Source organism: Ursus maritimus, unplaced genomic scaffold (assembly GCF_017311325.1).
Source record: "Ursus maritimus isolate PB19 unplaced genomic scaffold, ASM1731132v1 scaffold_26, whole genome shotgun sequence".
Classification (NCBI taxonomy): Eukaryota; Metazoa; Chordata; class Mammalia; order Carnivora; family Ursidae; genus Ursus; species Ursus maritimus.
The window spans coordinates 41,673,044-41,692,372 of NW_024425119.1; the positions used below are offsets into that span (position 1 = coordinate 41,673,044).

The 19,329-nt window shown below is 43.7% G+C and overlaps 1 protein-coding gene across 9 annotated transcripts in view; it reads left to right on the top strand.

Annotated features, from left to right (window-relative positions):
* The first annotated feature begins 531 nt into the window (after positions 1 to 531).
* Positions 532 to 19,329, top strand: part of SCN8A (sodium voltage-gated channel alpha subunit 8) — a 115,788-nt gene continuing 96,990 nt past the window's right edge. For all 9 annotated transcript variants that reach the window (XM_040642476.1, XM_040642473.1, XM_040642477.1 and 6 more), the window contains exon 1: positions 532 to 869. In XM_040642476.1, the coding sequence (XP_040498410.1) occupies positions 594 to 869 (276 nt within the window). In that variant the 5' untranslated portion in view covers positions 532 to 593. The remainder of the gene's footprint in view (positions 870 to 19,329) is intronic.

Sequence of the window (19,329 nt, forward strand, 5' to 3'; positions counted from 1 at the left end):
TTTTATCTATATTTTGTGTCCCCAAAGTTTTGAAGGGTTTAGTGTTTGCAGAAACTGGAATTTGAAAAGAGTGACGGTTTGCCCCGGTGTTGTATTTGGAAGGAAGCGTATTTCTTTAGGGAATAGAGTTCTGGGAAAGGAAGGTGACTCGAGCATATAAGGATTCCAAAGCTAACGCGTGCCCCTGGGTGATGTGAAGGATGCCTTATTACAGGAGAAGTTCCAGGAGGGTGTGGAACGTACTCTGTAGTCACGTGTGGTCGCGAACAGTGAGCTGCGTCTAAGTAAGAGAGAAAAACTAGCAATTCCGGAGCCTCCCGTCTTTCCGTCTCCCCGGCTAACCATTCCCCTGAGGGGTGGCGGTGAGCCTCACGCAGCCCGTTCACGCCACAGCTTCTCCGAGGAGAAAAATAACCGTGTCACGGAGGAAACTATGTGTTGCAGAGGTTGTGAATAAAGGTCGAGAGTGAGATGGTTTGGTCTGGCCTCTTTTCAGAGCAGCGATTGATTACTGCTGTCTGTGTTGCCGTTTCTTCCAGAGCTGACCTGTCCCGGACGCAGCATAACTAACGAAGCTGCTGCAGGATGAGAAGATGGCAGCGCGGCTGCTTGCACCACCAGGCCCCGATAGTTTCAAGCCTTTCACCCCTGAGTCACTGGCGAACATCGAGAGGCGCATTGCCGAGAGCAAGCTCAAGAAACCGCCGAAGGCCGAAGGCAGTCATCGGGAAGACGATGAGGACAGCAAGCCCAAGCCCAACAGTGACCTGGAGGCAGGGAAGAGTCTGCCTTTCATCTACGGGGACATCCCACAAGGCCTGGTCGCAGTTCCCCTGGAGGACTTTGACCCATACTATTTGACGCAGAAAGTGAGTTGGAGGAGGCCACGCAGCTTCAGACCCCCTTTCCTAACAGCCTTAGGGGAGACGGGGGAGAAAGAACTGTCCCTTTCCCAAGTTTGGATAAGTAGTTAAAATTGCGTTTCAGTTCTGGTTAATGCGGTTTATTTTTCCGTCTAATTGCTGCTCAGGGTCATTTGTGGGTCTCGACACTTCTCCACCCTGTTAATAAGACTTCCGGTTTTGGCTCCAGGCCAGATCAGAAAAAGGAAAACGGAATAAAAAACAAAACAAAAGAGAACGTAAATGCAACGTGACTATTAATAGAGTCCGAGAAAGATGGCGCAGTGAAAGGAGCTATAGGCGGGTAGAGTCTGTCTCCTACACACGTTCAGAATTCTCTCTTTAAGTGTAAAGATGATGTAACTATTACAATAGCAGCAAAGCCTATTGTTAATATAAAGGAGATGATGGGTTTGTGCTCTGTGCGATCTTTCTCTGTCCCTTGGTGACCTCAGGTCACAGCTGTTGGAGACAGGAATAGAGGAAGGTAAACCAAACCGGGCCAGTGAGGAGACCAGGTGTTTGGCCTTGTGACTCAGTCGTCTGGGTTGAGCCCCCACTCATTCCTACATTAGAGTCCACTCTGTTATTCCTGCCGGTAAGAAACACAAGTGAAATAAATACTAGTCTTCACTTGGCCAAGAGTTTCAGACTCCCCTAACTAATCTTTGACCAAACCATGGGTTTCTTTCTCATGATTATCTTTTGAAACGAGGCAACAGGTGGAGAAGCAAAGCCCCCTGGCTAATCCGCCAGCCAACTAATGAGCCATTGCATACATGACAGCAGGAATGACATCAGACCCCATTTTAGGGATCCCTCATTTGGTAAGTGTCATTTAAAGAATTAGATTGATAGGTGTTTCCAGATGAGGGGAGAAAAGGCTTTGTGTAATTACATATTCACAAATATGAATCTTACCTAAACTGTTTTTATTAACAAAACTGCCTCATAAACTTCCCCTAACTTGTCCTTCAGTCTTTTAATTTGGAAGAAATTTTAATTTTTTGGCTTAATAATGGGACAGAAGTAAGATGAGACCAGTAGATCTCAGTCATTTTTGGCTCAGGATGGCAAAAACAGGGAAGACGTTGTCTACACAAAGCTGTCTTCACTCACTTCTGCGGCAGCTAGGACAGCTCCATGGCAGAAGCAAAGTAGCACCGGTAGCCTGTACCTTCGCCTGAGAAGTATAGAAAGTCTCAGAAGCAAAGCATGATACGATAGAAATTACAGTAGACTAGAAGTGAGAACTCCTGACTCTACCGTCATTCTCCATGCTTATTATCTGTATTTCTCTTTTCTCAAAAGTATATTGTTCAAGCTACCACAAATAGATTATAGGAAAAGAAAGTTTTCAATGAAGAAAAACTTCTCAAAACTAGTTCATGTCCATTAGCAAGACACGTCACCTCTCTGGGCCTAAATTTTCTCATCTAGAACTGAGAAGTTAGAATTTCTAAGGACTTTTTCACACATCAAGTTCTGGAACTGAGTAGTTTTCATAAACTTTCATTGATTTCCTCATTTACTCTTCCCTTTTTAAAAGTCTAACTTTGTAATCTCAGCCTTTGCCGAGTGGGGTAGATGGGAAGGGAGGAGGCAAGCTGTAACGTTCTGGGTTAGAGAATAAGGGAACGTGGAATCTTTGGCTATTTTTAGAAAAAAAATTCATTCATTGTAAAATTTTGAAATATTTTTAGAAATGTTTTCTTGCTCTTTCCTACCCTGACATCCATGATCTTAGAAGAGGTACAGAGCAATGACAAATCACAGGGTTTGGGTTGTGCCTACTTAAGTGAGTTGGCCAATGGTAAAACTTTTTCAGAAAGTACTCTTATAGCAATAAGAAGATAAGTAAAGCCCCTTGGACCCTGCCCTTTCAGGAGGCTAAAACCTCCTTGCTTTTATTTGAACTGTTTATTTTTCCGACTCCAATGCAAATTAAATCTCCCTTTCTTACACTTGACTTACTATACAAAGAATACATAGAGCTTTGGTTGTCAGAGCCAGTTTCCCGTTTGCATGCCTTTTCCCCTGGTTGCTGCCCCGTAGATAGCCTCTTTTCTCCTCTAACACCTCAGATTTCAGTGGCCCTGGATTGGGAGCGAGGCCTCAGACGGGGTGGGTCTCTGGCCCTGATAGGTGTCATTCCTTGGGCAGGATAGATGTTGACGGAGCTCCATTAGGGGACTGGCTCTTCATGACAGTCGGACTTCAGCCTTCGGCCTCACCACAAGGTTAAATAGTTTGAGGAAAGGATAACTTTAATTGTATTTTTTTTTTTTTTTTGCTAATCTTTTTTTTTTTTTTTTTTTGTGAAACATACCACCATGCAGAAAAGTTCATAAAACATAAATGCATAGATTAATTATTATTATAAAGCAAACAAACTAACACTCATGACAAGAAAGAATATTAGTAGCACTTCAGAAGTATTAATTGTACTGTTAATCAAGGGTTGTTTTTTTTTTTTAAGATTTTATTTTTAAGTAATCTCCACACCCAACGTGGGGCTCAAACTTACAACCCCAAAAGCAAGAGTCACATGCTCCACCGACTGAGCCAGCCAGGCGCCCCAAAGCAAGGGATTTTTTAGTCGATTACTAATATGTTTGCTCAAGTTTATTTGCAAATCTTTACGGGCATTACTAATACTTCTTACTAACTAGGCCTTTCACTAGGCCAAATTAGCAAGGTCTCCTCTACAAGGAAGCACACTGGGAATTAACCCACAAATCAAAATATTGAGAGTAGAAATGACTTTAAGAGGACATTCCCTTGCGTTTGTTTTTCATGGACTGCCTTAAATAATTCTTGCAAAATAGAGTTTCTTTGATAAATGATACAAGTGGATTTCTTTATCTTTTCCTTATAGGTCTCATTTTCTACCTGATTAACCATTTTTATGGCTCTCAATGAAACTGGTTTCTCATTTCCTTCCCTCTATTTTAGAGGTGAAAGAAAACTACTCCCCTGTTAGTAGAGTTCTGGTTTCATCCCGTTGTGGATTTCACACTCTCCAGGGACACAGGGACATAAACCTGTGTGTCGTATTTTCAGATACCCTTGTACCAGCTGGTGCTGGTTTGAGCTTCTTGAGGCCCTCAGCAGTGTTGTCCATGTTGCATTGCACTCCCAGCTGTTCCCGAAAACACTCTCTTCGGATTTCCTCAGACCTCCCAGTGCTACAACATTTTCTTTGCCTCTTGGTACTTTGTTCTAATGTCTCCTTTCTTTGGCTTTCTTGTATTTCAGCTGTTGCTTGCAAATAATTGCATTTAGGGGACGTGTGTGTTTATTTATTAATTTGTTTATATTAAATAAAAATAAGTTATGTACCTACATGGTTAAAAAGTCAATCAAAGATATTCAGTAAAAAGTCTCCCCTTTACACCTCTCCCTCTTCTGCTCACTTCCTGTCTCCTTGAACAGGTAACCACTGTTAGGAGGGTCTTCCAGAGTTTCTTTATATATGTATCGGCAAAAACAAATAGGTATTCTAAGGAACTTGAACTCTCCCGAATGCCTTTGTTCTTGGTTTTCTTTCTGCTATTTTCTTAAGCCTGTTCAAGTCTTAATTTTGTTGTTTTCCCTTCTTTCATGCTTCGAAATCTTATATTTTATCAGTGTAAATTCTCAATTGATTTCTCCCCCTTCTAAGCTTTTTTAATAAATCAAATCAAGGACTTTGTATTACTTGAAGAAGGGTTTTTCTATCTCCCCAGTTCTTAATAATAACTTGTTGAATTTCAAATGGCCACATATATTCCTGATAACTATCTGAAGTGGGGCAGCAAGAAAGTCTGTGGATTAGGTTGAGAAGGGCCTTCAGAGTTGCCTCCTACTTCTTTTCCCACTTCTTAAATTGGTGATTGATCCACGTGTCCTTTTTGTTCAGGGGGTATACGCTCTTACAAGAAAGCCTTATGAACAAAAATCTAAATTATAGGATGGACTGATGTGTCTTTAAATAGGGCTCATGCCTAATGCATTAAGAAATTATATGTGGTTTCCCAAAGTTCAATTTGCCTTCAACTCCTCATTTCTCTTTTCCTGCAAATTGTAGTCTACCTGGAATCATAGAAAATTAGAATAGTGTATCCTTCGACATCAGCTAATTCAGCCTCCTCCTTTTATAAATTTAATGAGGGGAAGTACTTGTCAAAAGCCAATAGTAGGGGCGCCTGAGTGGCTCAGTTGGTTAAGCATCTGCCTTAGGCTCAGGTCATGATCCCAGGACCCTGGGATCGAGCCCTGCGTCGAGCTCCCTGCTCAGCAGGGAGTCTGCTTCTCCCTCTCCCTCTGCCCCCTTCCCCAGTTGTGCGCGCTCTCTCGCTATCTCTCTCTGACAAATAAATAAATAAAATCTTTTGAAAAAAAGTATAGCCCTTCTCAAAAAAAAAAAAAAAAAAGCCAACACCAGTGTTCGTGGTGGAGCCAGGACTAGAACCCATGCCTCCAAACTCTTAGTTGGTTACAACACATTTCTGGTTCTCCACTTTTCTCATGTTTTATTAACCGATCCTCAGCTTCATTGGCTCAGTTCTTCTGAAGCTAGGCAAGCAAATTTACAGACAGGAAGAAGAACCTGCTTTTTCATTCATTTTCCCGATAATCCCTACGGCTTAATAGCCTTTTTTAGGATGGGTCCTAAGAAGTGCAGTGCTTCTGGAGGAAAGGCTGGTGTCTGTATTAGTTGCAGGATTTTACCTTGCGAAGTGCAGGAGCTGAGTAGTGTAGCCGCCGCAGACAAGCTGTTCCGGAGACTCGGGCTCAGTATCCGCACTCCTGCAACAGTTCAGCTGGACATGTAATCTGAACACAGGTTATTTAACCTCCCGACGTATTTTTACTTTACTTTTTTTTTCTTTTTAGAGAGGGAGAGGCAGGGGGCAAAGGGCGAGGGACAAGCAGACTCTGCTGATTGCAGAGCCCACCGCGGGGCTGGATCTCATGACCCTGAGATCAGGACCTGAGCCCAAATCAAGAGTCAGACGCTTAACCAACTGAACCACCCAAGCGCCCCTGTATTTTTACTTTTAACAGGAACATGATCTCCCACCTGTCCCAGTCCCCCAACCTACTGACAGAATGGGATAGTGAAAAGAGCACCTAACTGGCGATATAAACACTTCCATTTTAGTTCTTCCTGTGCCCCTTGTTTGCCCTTGGCCAAATCACTCAAATTTCTCTGGGCTTCAATTTCCTCACCTATAATATATGCAAGATGAGAGCTGGACATTTATCTGTATCCTTCTAATTGTATTTCACACATATGTCTATCACAGTATATTTTAGCTGTGGCAGACTGCTTCCTGTTTCCCGAGTGTCCCCTGCCTCCTGGTCTCCATTCCCTCCTCTTAGAACGTACTGGTCCTTTAACTTCACCTTTTGACACTTGACCCATTCGTCCAGGCCCTAGGGCCTCTTCTTGAAGCCTGGCTTGATTCTCTACACCAGAACTGATTCCTCCTCCTTCTGAATTTCTGTAATACATTAACATATAATACATTTGGTCCAACCTTTACCAAGAAGTGGTTTTTAGATTTAATTCACGTTAGCTATAGCAGGGCATTCTGTTCCCAGCAATGTTTACAGTTTCCTCCTTACACACACACAGAGTCCCAAGCGCTCCTGGCAGAAAATCCTTGCTGAATCTATTTTCACATACTCTTCAACAGGTGTGCAGAACAGAGACAGGCTGCTTAAGGAGAGTTCATGTTCATTAGGTGTGATTTGAAGTATTACTAATGAGGTGCTGCATTTCCTGCTTTTGCACAATAAGCCTAGATGCTCCTTTCTGTTCTAAATAAAAACTACGTATTTTAAAACTTTGTTTTTAAAAAGCCAATATGCAACAATATAAAAAAAAATGGTGTTTCTGTTACTTTATCCCCCAAATCAAAGTGAGGCAAATGCTTGTGCACCAGCGGGAGGCAGGCCATCGTCAGGGTGACGGGTTAAGGATGTGCATGTGTGGGGTGCTTTTCTATTCTCCAAACATCACTCTCTAGAGGGGGAGGAATTTAGCTGAATATTCCCACAGCCAAACCCTCTTTAAGACCTTAGCAGTAGACCAAGTGTTGGGACATCTGGTTTCGGATCCTATCCCTACCTATTCTAGGCCATCTTGAGCATGTCACCTAACCATGCAGGGTGTCAGTTTCCCTAATCTAGGAAATTAAGATGAGGCTAATAGCTAATATCCCGCCTGTCTCGCCGGGTTGCTGTGAAGGTCATTTCTCGTAGCCTACATAAAACAAAACAGCCTGTTGCTCCAGCCCTGCTTCAGTTTTCTCCCTAGCGCTTGGCAACACCTGCCATGGGTTTATTTGTTTATTGTTCATCTTTGTGCTCATCGGCTGGAGCAGTGCCTGCCCTGTAGTGAGTGTTCAATCCATATCTGTTGATTACATTAATCTTAGGAGGCAATGCATATGAAAACACGAGGTACTTTTCTGAGTGCTTTGAACATGAAAGGTGACATGATATTTTTTCTAATAAAAATTTTCCCATTGACCAAAATGAATTGAACTTTGGAGGGGAAAGAGACTGATTACCAGTATATCTTTTCCTTTCCCAAAGAATTAGTTTCCTTTAGGGGCTGAGGAAGTAGATCAGGAAATCGTTTTCCTGACATTTTAGATATTTTCAGAGGGCTGGAGACTGTTGTTAAGTGCTACCAGTCTTATCTCTCCTCTTGTAGAAACTTAGAGTTGGAAAGACTTTATCAAAGGTCATGGGTTAATAGCCTCCACCTCATGCTTGATTCTCTTCTTGGTTTATTGGTATCATGTGTGTATTATACAAAGGATGTTATTCCCTGAACATTGTAGGTTGTCCTGTCATGTCTCCCTTTATTAAGTGTTTTGCTTCTTTCTTGGCTGTGTGAGTTGTGTTACCTCCCCTGTATTAACCGACTAAAAAGAGAATGAGAGAAATGGACATTGGAATCTATGCCAATTTGGGTTGCCTCATATAAAACATGACCCATTTATTCAACAAAAATACTTCTTGAGTACTTCCGATATGTGAGGCCTTGTGGGGCAGGGGGTCTGTTTGGTTCTCTTAGGGAGACAAAGATTAATAAAGTCCATTCTTCACCCTTAAGTAGCTTATAACATGGCAGTGTATAGTATGATATAATTTTTGACAAGAGAGCCCCAGAAAGGGCCTTACTTACCTCATAGTAAGAGTAGTATTTGAATCAGGCTTTGGAGTTTCTAAAAGAGGGATAGACCGAAACATTCTAGGCAGAAAGAGCAATGCGAGCAAAGGCTCAGAGACAAGGGCGTAGAACAATGGAAGAAAAAGTGGAGTAGTCTGATTTGACTGGAATGTGGGGAAATGAGTGAGGAACCATGGGAGATGAGGCTGGGGAGGGAGAGCTGGAGCCAGATCATGGAGGACTCCATATGAGACGAGGAAGTTTGGTCTTTATTCGATAAACAGCAGAGACCTACTGGAGGTGTTGGGGAGTGCAGATCGAAGTAGAGCTTTAGGGACGTGAATGTGATATGCAGGGTGGGCCAGAGGACAAGAGACCAGCTGTGAGGTGATAAGGGTCCAAATATGGTGGAAGTGAAGAGTAAGGGCAGTGGATGAAGTCAAGAGCTGTTACAGAGATAAATTGATAGGATTTTGTGATTGATTGTGGAAGGTTAAGGACAGAGTCGAGCATTCAGTCATTCGTTTGATAATGTGATAAATTGTTATTGAGCGTTTTCTGTACGCCCAGGCTCTGTTCCATGCCCTCGGGAGCAAATCAGACAAGGCTATGCTATTCTTGGAACTTAGTTTTTGTTGGGGAGACAGATAATAAACAAGTAAAGAAATGAATCATTACAGATAATGATATGTGCATTAAAGACAATATGGCCTAGGTACTCGAGAGGTTGTGGTGCTCTAACGTGGTAAGAGACTAAACCTAGGGAATACAGAAGAATCAGAGGCTACACGCTGTCTAGATATTCGGTGTCTTAAATAGGCTTTTATCAAGCACTAAATTATAATCTTTAAAAGGACCCATAATGCAGATATTCTGAGTTACTTAAAAGCCAGTATCACTCTGTTGAGAGATTTTGCCAGTCTTCGATTTTCACACAGGCAGGAGTCCAGCACATTTCAGCATCGGTGTGAGTCACGGGGGCACCTGCAGATGAACCTTGCATTTGCTCCAGAAAAAAAGCCTCAGGTCTTCTCAATTCCTTGCACAAGTACTAAGTTGCAGTTCCAAAGCTCTGAGCCGTGTTGATGTAGAAGAGACAACCTTTCACCTGAATTCTAGAACGCATGTTATTAATACCTCGGCCATAAAATTCCACTGATTGATAGTTTTAGGAATGAGTCTCCGATGGTTTCTCCAGGGTCATGAAATATTTTTATTTTAATGAAAATTGACCTGTTGAATGGGTTAGTTAATAATGGCCGTTGGAAGTGGTGGAGGACCTCTCAAGATCACAATGATATTGATCATCTTCTGACAATAACCATATTTTAAATTCTTTATTAGTCAAAGAGAATAAGCCTGTGGCATCATTGTACAGAGGGATGCTTCTCTTACTGATTGTTTCCATATTCAGATGAGTTGTAAATTCTTTACATATTGTTCTTTACACCTAACCCTGTTTGACACCGTTCAAGATTAGGATTGCCCCATTATATGACAATTTCTGCCAACTCTGAACCTAGCAGTAGAATTTTCGATACTGGCTCTGAAGAGGCACTCCTATTCCTCAACTTCCAAAGTTTGGCCTGTGTAAGCAAGTTTGAATAAAAGATCCCTCCAGTTTCAGAGGATGAGGTCCCCTCTCTACTGTTCAAGGCCAGTCCCTGTCCCTGTGCCTCTGACCCCACCCATGCCTTCCAGCCTTCTCTAGAACTTCACTCTCGCAGTTTTCCTCTCACTTTTCTGGTCTGTCAGTCTTTCCCTTTGCATCCTGGTTCCTTCCCCTCAGCCTATAAACACTCCCAAAGCCTCTCCCATTCTAACAAGCCCTCACTTGAGCCCACATCACCAGCTAGTCTAACCTCTCTTCTCCTGCCATTGAAACTTGTGAAGAGTAGCCTTTACTCATCATCGCCACCTGCATGCCTCCCACCCACTTCCCCATCCTTGCAGCCTGACTCTGCATCCTCACCTCTCCGCTGACATTCTCATGGTAAGATCCTCTGTGATGTCAAACTGCCGAATTTATCGGACATTGTTTTACTTCTTATCGCACCGAACCTCTCTGCTGTATTTGATACTGTTGATTCCTCCCTAATTCTTGCAGCTCTTCTCTTCCTTGGCTTAATGCTCCATATATCTCCGATCATTCCTTCTCTTCCATTTCCGGCACCTCTCCCAGGTTCTGTACGTGGCCCATGTTCCTGTCGTTCGACACACTCTCCCTGGGTGATGTCACCCATTCTCTCAGTACTCTTGAATCTGTATCTCCAGCCTGGAACACTCCTTAATATTCCGCAGCTTGCCAGTCATCTCTAGCTGGGTTTCCCACAGGTAACTCAGTGTGTTTCATATTGAAGTCGTTTCTCCTCTCAAACCTCCTTCTTTCATCAGCTGTTTTAGTGGATGACACCACCCAAATTCTAGATATCATTATCGACTCCCCAATTTTCTGCAGTTCTTAGGGGCTACCAACCTTAAGGAGCTGTCAGTAGAATGTTGCATATTTTTATAAGTAAGAAAATATTGTGGTGCAGAAATCTGAATTGCTCAGATTCCCTAAGCTAGTGTGGGGCAGAGCCAGATTTCAGGCGCGGGGATGTGTGATTTAATGTTCATGATCTTTCGGCCATACCATGCTGTCTCTCTAGCGTATACTGCAGACTCATTTTTTGTTTTTGTGTTCTGTCGCTTTTAGATAATTTTCTAGCATTTTACGCTGCCTCAATATGAAGTTACTCCATGGTGTTTTGAGGTTTTTTGTTTTGTTTTGTTTTTTAGTGTATTTGTCTCAGGCTGTATCTTTAGCATGGTATCTAAGACACAGAAAAGATGAGAAGACTTTTCAAACTACAGCAAATAATTCTTATGGGCGGATGAGCTAAAGGGTGGAAAAGGTCGATTAGACACTGAGCAGAAAGTTGCGTATAGTTATAGGTTAGTTGTCTGATCATTTCTTCATGTCTAAGAGATTAATTCATGTGTTCAGTAAACATGTATGAATCTCTACCTTTGCCAGATGGGCATCAGATTATGCACTCTACTCGCTAAGCTGAGAAACAGTAGTTGGAAGCCATAGCCCTGCTTTAAGGACCTCAGGGTCCAGTGAGAGATAAAGATGTGTACATAAAAATGACAACACTACGTGAACTGCTCTAATCGAATTAAGTGCCAAGCAGAGACACACAGGAAGGAAGTATAATTCTGTTTAAGAGAGTTGAATGGGGCCATCTGCAGAGAGGAGGTGGTAGTTGAGCTGGACCTTAAAGTATTAAAATATGGTTAAAAATTTCACCTGTTGCAAAAGAGAAGAAAGAGCAGTTCGGGTAAAAAGACTGGTACACACAAAGGCAGAGGGGCATGGGAAGGACTGAATTGTTTCAGACAGTGGGTTTGGTTGTGACGAGAGCATGGAGTGTGGTTTGCTGTGGCTCCCGTCGAGAGGCAGATTGGATCCCAATGTGTGTGTACTAAGCCGTGTTTTTTTTCTCCCACTTCCAGAGTTCTTAGGTCTGACATAAGCTCTGGGGCCCATCTTGAGCCATTCAGTGCAGCCATACAGGTGTCTCCTAGTGACTCTGGATACTTGGTCTAGCTTATCCTATGGTCTTGTGCCAAGTGTGTGAGTACTAACATGTATGGTAGCCCTCGGGGTTTCCTCATGGCCACCCCATGTTGGGAGCCAGAGAGCAGGAGTGACAGTAGTCTGTGTGATGGCCGCAGCAGCATCCTAATCACATCCGTTGAGGGTTCATTCTGTGCCAGACACTGTAGCGAGGACTCTTGGTGAATCTTCATTTAATTCTCATAACCTGATGAAGTAGGTACTATTAATCAATATCCCTATTTTATCAATAAGAAAACCGAGTCTTAACAACCTAGAGAAGTCGACAAAGATCATGACAGCTAATAAGCAATGGAGCTGTGCCTTGAATCCAGGTCTTTGTGGCCTCAGAGCCTCTATAGAAAACACTCTGCTGCTTTCTAAGAGAGAGGAAAGCAAGAATATAGAATATTCTGGAATATGAATACAGTGACTAAGGGGGTTAATATGCTTTATATAACAAACGTGCATTTTGCTTTACCCCAGAGCAGCTGCAGTCTGAGTACCCTAAGAGGGTAAAGGGGAAAGAGATCAAAGGCAAATTCATATTGAAGGGCAGCAAGGAAGAGTGGCCATGTAGGAGGTTCAGGGCCGCCCAACCTCTAGGGAGCAGCATCATGCTGGCTCAGCCTGGAGCAGGTGCATGGCGCTGCTGTTCTGCCAGGTATGGCTTCCCGTGACCAGGATGTGGGCAGGAAGGGGGTCAGCTGCTCCAAATGTGGGTTGGAAGGCATGCGGTTACAAGGTCAAACCAAATGAGCAAGTGTGTGCAGAAGCACCTGGAAAACAATAAGCCACAGGTGCATGTGGTGCCAACATTACCTTCATCCAGCTTCACTTGGGAAAAAGGCCACAGCCATAACCAGCTGCTGTGATCTCCGAGGGATGTGCAGGGGTTTCCCTTTTGCCAGAGTTAAAGGTATTAAGGAAGAGAGATTGCTTCATTGACCCAAGGATTGGACCGGATGACCTGGTGTGAGAAAAAGCATTCAGGACCAGACGCCGGGAGACCTGGCCCCTAGTAACTCTCAGCTCTGTGGTGTTAGTGTGAGCAGAGGTGTCTGTGCGTGGTCTCTTGGCTGTAAAGTGAGGGTTAGATTTTTTGAAGCTTTTTAAAAATTGCCTTATAAGAGCACAGGCTTTGGAGTTAGACCGCCTCGGCTCAGTTCTAAGTTTTGCCACTTAATAAATAATGTCGTGGTCTTGGGAAAGTTACCTGACTTTCCGCCTCAGTTTCATCATCTGGAAAATAGTACCTACCTACCTCATGAAGTGGTTGCTGTGAGACAGATACTGAATGGACGTCTTAGTAGGCTGCCTGCCACGGAGTAAATGCTTAATGTTCAATGTTGGTCCTCAGATAGGCTCATAGGTACAACTGTCAATGATCAAAAGCAGTAAAAACATTAATATGAGATTTAGATGTCCGTCTTGCCTAATCCTCGGTGTAGTGGAATAGAGACTTGGAAGACGAGGGCTCTAAATATTCATAGTTCGGGACCCCTGGGTGGCTCAGTCAGTTAAGCATCCAACCCTTGATTTGGCTCAGGTCTTGATCTCAGGGTTGTGAGTTCAAGCGCCGTGTTTGTGGAACCTACTTAAAAAATAACAAAAGAAAATAAAATAAAAAATATTCATAGTTCAAATGAAAGTATAGCCTAAAGGAAAAAAAAATTGTCCATGTTTCATGTCCTGCTTTAGTTCAGTATTTTTAAAAGGCAGCTGAGTGCCAGGACACAGGTACTGAAGAAATTCAGGCCAGTTGTGCCTTTGCTGGAGCCTTTCCTGAGGCCCATGGGACTGTAATCGTGGTTTCACTTGAGGGGCCCACTAAGCAGATTAGCATTAAGAATGGCATCCAGACTCTTTTCAACACGGGGTAGTCGTTTGACAGTGCAGGTCATTTCTGTCCCAACAGCTTCCCCGTCTGAAGTAGAATCTGTTTAGATTCAGCATTAGATGTTCCTATATTAAACTGGGGGAACTTGGAAGGGACATTGATTTGCCGCCCGCTGTATGGGCTCTGTAGATAGTCACTCGGAGGTGAATGCCAGATCGCTGTTGACGAGCGGACGGCGGGCTGCTGCTGCTGTCGCTGGTGTGGCTGCTCTGCGGATCGGCTGTATTCAGATTGTCATCGGACAGAGAACTGTGCGTGCACTCTGAAGCCAACAGGCAGAGAGAATGTGCCCTTCGTAGAAGTTACCAGAATTAACAATTTATAGTTAGGCGGGAAAGAGCTAACAACTAATGTAAGTCAAACTGACCAGTTGCCTGGTTCAGAGGGAGTACGAAAGGTCCGCGAGAAGACGGTGTATATATGAGGTTGAGACAGGCAAGAACAGAAGGGGAGAGAAGTCAGCTAAAAACAAGAGGGTCAGGGGGTTCTAGAGACCAAAACAGTTAAGATCCAGGGGCCAAACTCAGGGAGACAGTCACAAGTCAGTGTCTGTAACAGCTAGAGCTAGATAGACTCAAAGGACATTGGTTCCCAACTTCCCTCTTGTAGATTGGCTCAGTCCCTGGGCGCCTTGGTGTTCATTATAGCCAGAGGTCATTAGGTACATGAGGGTTACTTTTGCCCTAATGGAGATGATGACCTCACAGGAGAGGGAGGACTCAGTTGAAGGGAGAGCCACTCTGCTGGGCTGTGTGTCCCACAGCAAACCAGGGGCTGGACAATAAACCTTTCTCTAAGAAGCTTTCTGGTCTGTGATCTATTCCAGCCCTGCATCGAGTACTCTTCTCCGTAACGTCTTTTCGTATCTGTGTACCCTTTATTATTTTAACCTACACTTTTTGTATGATTAAAAGAATCTGATCCTGAGGTGGGGTGAGGGTGACAACATGCCATTATATTGGCCGCACTGCAGTACTTTGGTACTTACGTGCATTTATTGGACCGCATTTGCAGGATGCTAGGATTTGTGCGGTGTGTGTACGAATGTGCTTGTCCCTGACGTGCGCAGTGTCTCTTCCCCTCACAGTAGACCCTGAAGAAAATACGTCTTATCCTGAATTAGCAGTGGCAAAGCTCCTCCATCCTGTGCTCCAAGCCCCACGTTGCTAATTAGAAATGAAAAGCCTGTGCTTTTCAGAAGGTTCATTTTATGCTGGCATGACATATTTATGAAAACTGTGCCATAACTCGGTAAGAGCTGTTCCACTGCTCTTAATGGGCCTTGTGCTCAAACGCGTTCAGTGGCTGTTATTATAAACTGATATTTCCCCTTGGGCAATAAACCACAATTCAATTTCAATTTTCCTTTTAACTCATTTACTTCACAAAGATCTAATTTAAGACAGATTAGGTAAAATATTATTGGACTTCATGGACACCAAGTGATTCTTGCTTAAGAAGTATTCTTGTAAGAATCCAAAGCTTGCTGTCCTTCCCATTCAGTCTTCCTGGGCTTTGAAAATCAATCCAGTGTTGAACAAGGGACAAAACTCCTTTTCTAGATTCTCATCAGCAGTTTAATGACGATTACTGAGATTTTATTGGCCACGCATATGGCTTTAAAGTGCTTTAAATATATATTTTTTAAAGCCAGCCCCTCACCAGTCATCCCCATTCATTTTCTCTCTGCTCTTCACTGTTCTGCCAGGAACGGGGCATAGAAGCAGGGGAGACAGGGCGGGGGCGGGGGGGGGGAGCAGCCCTTGGTGCACTTCTGCCCTGGGACTGCTCCGTGCTGCCCTCTGCCCACAGAAGTATGGTTTTCAGGGTAGTATCACAGCTGTGGACCCTGGACTCGACAGAGTATCACATTGAAGGAGCAAAACAACCAATTCAGGAGAGTTCTACCAAGACGTAATGTGAAAGAATAAATAATAATAGGCTTTCTCCTCAAAGGTATGGCACTTCATCTCGGATGTTCCCGCATATTTTCTAAACCACAGAATCACAGATATCAGAGCAGGAAAGGGCCTGGGCACGCCCATCAGGCAGCCTCTCTCTCATTTCATAGACGAGGGAAATGAGATCCAGGGAGAGCGGCTCACCCAGGCCATACAGCTAGCAGAGGCAGGTGAAGCAGGGGAATCTAAGTGTTTGAAGATAGGTGTTTGAATCCCCCCCTCCCCTGTTTTAGTGACCTGGAAGATGACTGGCAGTCCCCAGTCCTGGTGAGCACAGATTCCCCTGCAGCTTATTGAATCCCGAACCTCTGGGGTGGGACTCGTGAAGCTGTACTTCTTACAGAAGCGGCTCGGATAACTCCTATGCGGCCCGTCGGGCCTAGGTCCGGAACTGGTGTTCGTGTGTGACAGGGGTCACCCAGCTGTGCCCCGTGGGTCAGATCATCTCTGCCATTTGTTGTTGGAGAGCCCGTGGGTTCAGAAGGGCTTATACACTTTTAAATGGTTATGGAAAAGTCAAAGGAAGGATAGTATTTTGTGATGTGTGAAAATTATATGAAACTTAAATTTCCTTGTCCACAAATTAAGTTTTACTGGAACACAGACACTCTTACTTGTTTACGTGCTGTCTGTGGGGACTTGTGCACCACAGCGGCGGGCTGAGGTGACTGTGCAGCCCACAGAGCCTACAGTATTTACTGCGGCTCTTTACAAAGGAGAGCTGCTGGCCCGAGACATGCTATGCTGTTTGTCACGTAAGCCCTGTAAGTGCCAGCGTCAAAAGGGAGATTCCTGAACTTCGAGTACTTGTCTTAGTCCACACACTGTCTTGTTTTATGCTAAAGGTGCAGTTATGAAAGTGGCACCTGCGTGCCACTGTCGGTTAAGTGTCCGCCTTTGGCTCGGGTCATGGTGCCAGGGTCCTGGGATCCAGCCCCACATCGGGCTCCCTGCTCAGCGGGGAGACTGCTTCTCCCTTTGCCCCTCCCCCCTACTCATGCTCCCCCCCCTCCAATAAATAAATAAAATCTTTAAGAAAAGAGGCAGTTATGAAAAACTGCATATAAATTAAGCATACGTACTAATTATTTTAACAATAAAGTATATTTTATTGTAATACAGCCTGCTACTGGAAGAATGGATGATTCATGTTCACTGCAGGCGGTTTTGTGTGGACCATGTGTTTATTTCTCTTTGAGGAGAAAAAAGATACCTTCTTTTTTACCTGATGAAGATCTAGGATGTAAATATTTAGAAAGGAGTGCTGATAAACTATTTTTACTCTATGTGCACTCAATACCTAAATTAACTATGAAATTTCTACTTCACACATAAAACATAAAACATTCTTTTTTATTCTTTTCAGATTTTTATTTACTTTTTTGGCAGAGAGAACACGAGCAGGGGAGCGGCAGAGGGAGAGGGAGAAGCGGACTCCCTGCTGAGCAAGGAGCCCGACGTGGGACTCGATCCCAGGACCCTGGGATCATGACCTGAGCCGAAGGCAGCTGCTTAACCATTTGAGCCACCCAGGCGCCCCACATCAAACGTTCTTAATAAAGCCTTTATACCTATAAAACCATAGTTTTTAAATTCACCAGAGATCCCTACTTTCCTTGCCAGCTCCTCACTTACTAATTCAGAACCCTCTGTGCCTCCTGGCTTTTCTTCAGCCAAGGCTCACAGTTTCCGTTTCTTCCTGTCTTCTTTTTCTTTTGCCTCTTCTCCTTGTCCCTCACCTCAGACATGTAAGCATTTGTTCGCTAACCAGGCCGCAGATCGTCGTTAATGTGCAGACGCTGACTCCGCGGTCGGAAGTGCCCTCAGTGGTACTTCCGGACCCGTCTTTCCACCGTGATCAAACTCAGAGATCAGACGAAGGGTGTGGAGCACACCACTTTTAAAAGTCCCGTTCCCTGTCTTCCTCGAAGGCAGGTGGGTGATTCTGTAAAGGCCTGGCCTGGTGGTGTTTAGATCCTGGGACGTGGGCCAGTGCTTCTTTCATTGCTGCTTAGGCTTTTATGTCGTGTGCCCCAGGGGCTCAAATTTCCCATTCACCAACGAATCCGTCCCCCATACCAGTTTCATTCTCTGCCACACGGCCCCTGAACAGCCTCTCAGTTTGGCACAGGAGAAGCTGTAAAGAGGCTCTAAACTTGGCAAAATATACTGCTCTTTGCTGCGTGACCTTTGATAGGTGGTGTCCCTCTCCTGAGCTTATGTAAAGTGCATAGAGGATAATAACCCCTCCTTCACCCAAACTTCACAGGAATATTAGGAGGTTGAATGAGGAGGTTATCTAAAAGGCTTGGCATTTTCATAGAGGGAGTTGCTATAGAAACCCAGAGGCAGACAAGTACTTTGGAGAGGAGGTTTCTGGAAAGTCCCGGGGTCTTTGTTTCTTTGGGTAGCCAAAATATGGAAGATCTGGCCTTTGACCTGTTTCAGCTTAACCCTTTTGCATTCAGCTCCCTTTTGCATTAAGAATCGGCTTTCCTGCAGTCCTACAGCATGCCCCGCCAGAGCCAGTGCCCTCTAGTAACAGGAAGAACATTATCACGGTGCAGTCTCGAACACTAGGGAGGGTGAACTGAGCATTTCCAGAATGTATATCTGGCTCAACGCCAGCACCGCTTTTCTACTGGGAGAAAGGCATGACTGCCAGATTAGGAAAGGAAAGACTAGACGATGAGAGGAAAGGATCTTTAAAAAAGAAATCTGTTGGCAGCTGTTTATTGGGAGTGCGTGGCTTGGGTTTGGGTTATAGGAACTATGGGAAGAAATGTGAGACTGAGTCCTGTCCTCTGAGAGTGTAAAACTTAGTTTCGGGGGTAACTGGATGGAGTAGAGGGAGGGTTAAAAAAAAAAAAAGTCTTAGAGTGGAATGAAAGGCACAAAGTCCAAGTATAAATAGGAATTCAGAAAAGGGAGAGCTCAGAGTAATTCGGAATATTTCATTAAAAAGTGGGACCTCAGGACCAATTTCAAAATCATGCTTCCTCTGTGGGAAGAGGGGATGTGCTTTGGAGAGCTTGCAAGAACGAGCAGCACGGTAAGGCCTTATCTCTTCAGTAACTGATGGGTACATGGATGTTGGTGGTATCATTCTTTAGACCTTTGTATATGTCTTATACAGCTTAAATGATTCATTTTTTTGTTTTGTTGCTGTGGTGTTTGTTTTTTACTGAAATATCATTCACAAGCTAGACAGTTCACCATTTTAAAGCATGCAGTTCATTGGTGTTTTGTTCACAGGTTGTGCAGTTGTCAACACTATCTAATTCTAGAACATTCTCATCACCCCAGAGAGAGCCCTTAGCAGTGACTCCTCATACCCCCTCTCCATTCAGCCCTAGGCAACGACTAACCAACTTTCTGTCATAGATCTGCCTCTTCTGGACATTTCATGTAAATAGAGTCCTACAGTATGCGGCCTTTTGTGTCTGAATTCTTTTTAAGATTTTCAAGGTTCACCCATGTTGTGGCATGTATAATCTTTCATTTCTTTCTTTCTTTCTTTTTTTCTTGGCCCAGGTGTCTTTAGTTTTCAAGAAGTTCTTCAAATCATTCTGAAGTTCAGAATGAGTTAGGAACCATTTTTGGCTATTACTATTCTTATTTCTATTATTTGACTTGGAATAAAGCTGATTTTTAAAAATTTGTCAATAACACCTTACTGGGCACTCTTTGGATAATAATGTATATATTTTTATTATGGTAAAATATATGTAACGTAAAATTTACCATTTTAACCATTTTTAAGTGCATAATTCAGTGATACTAAATATATC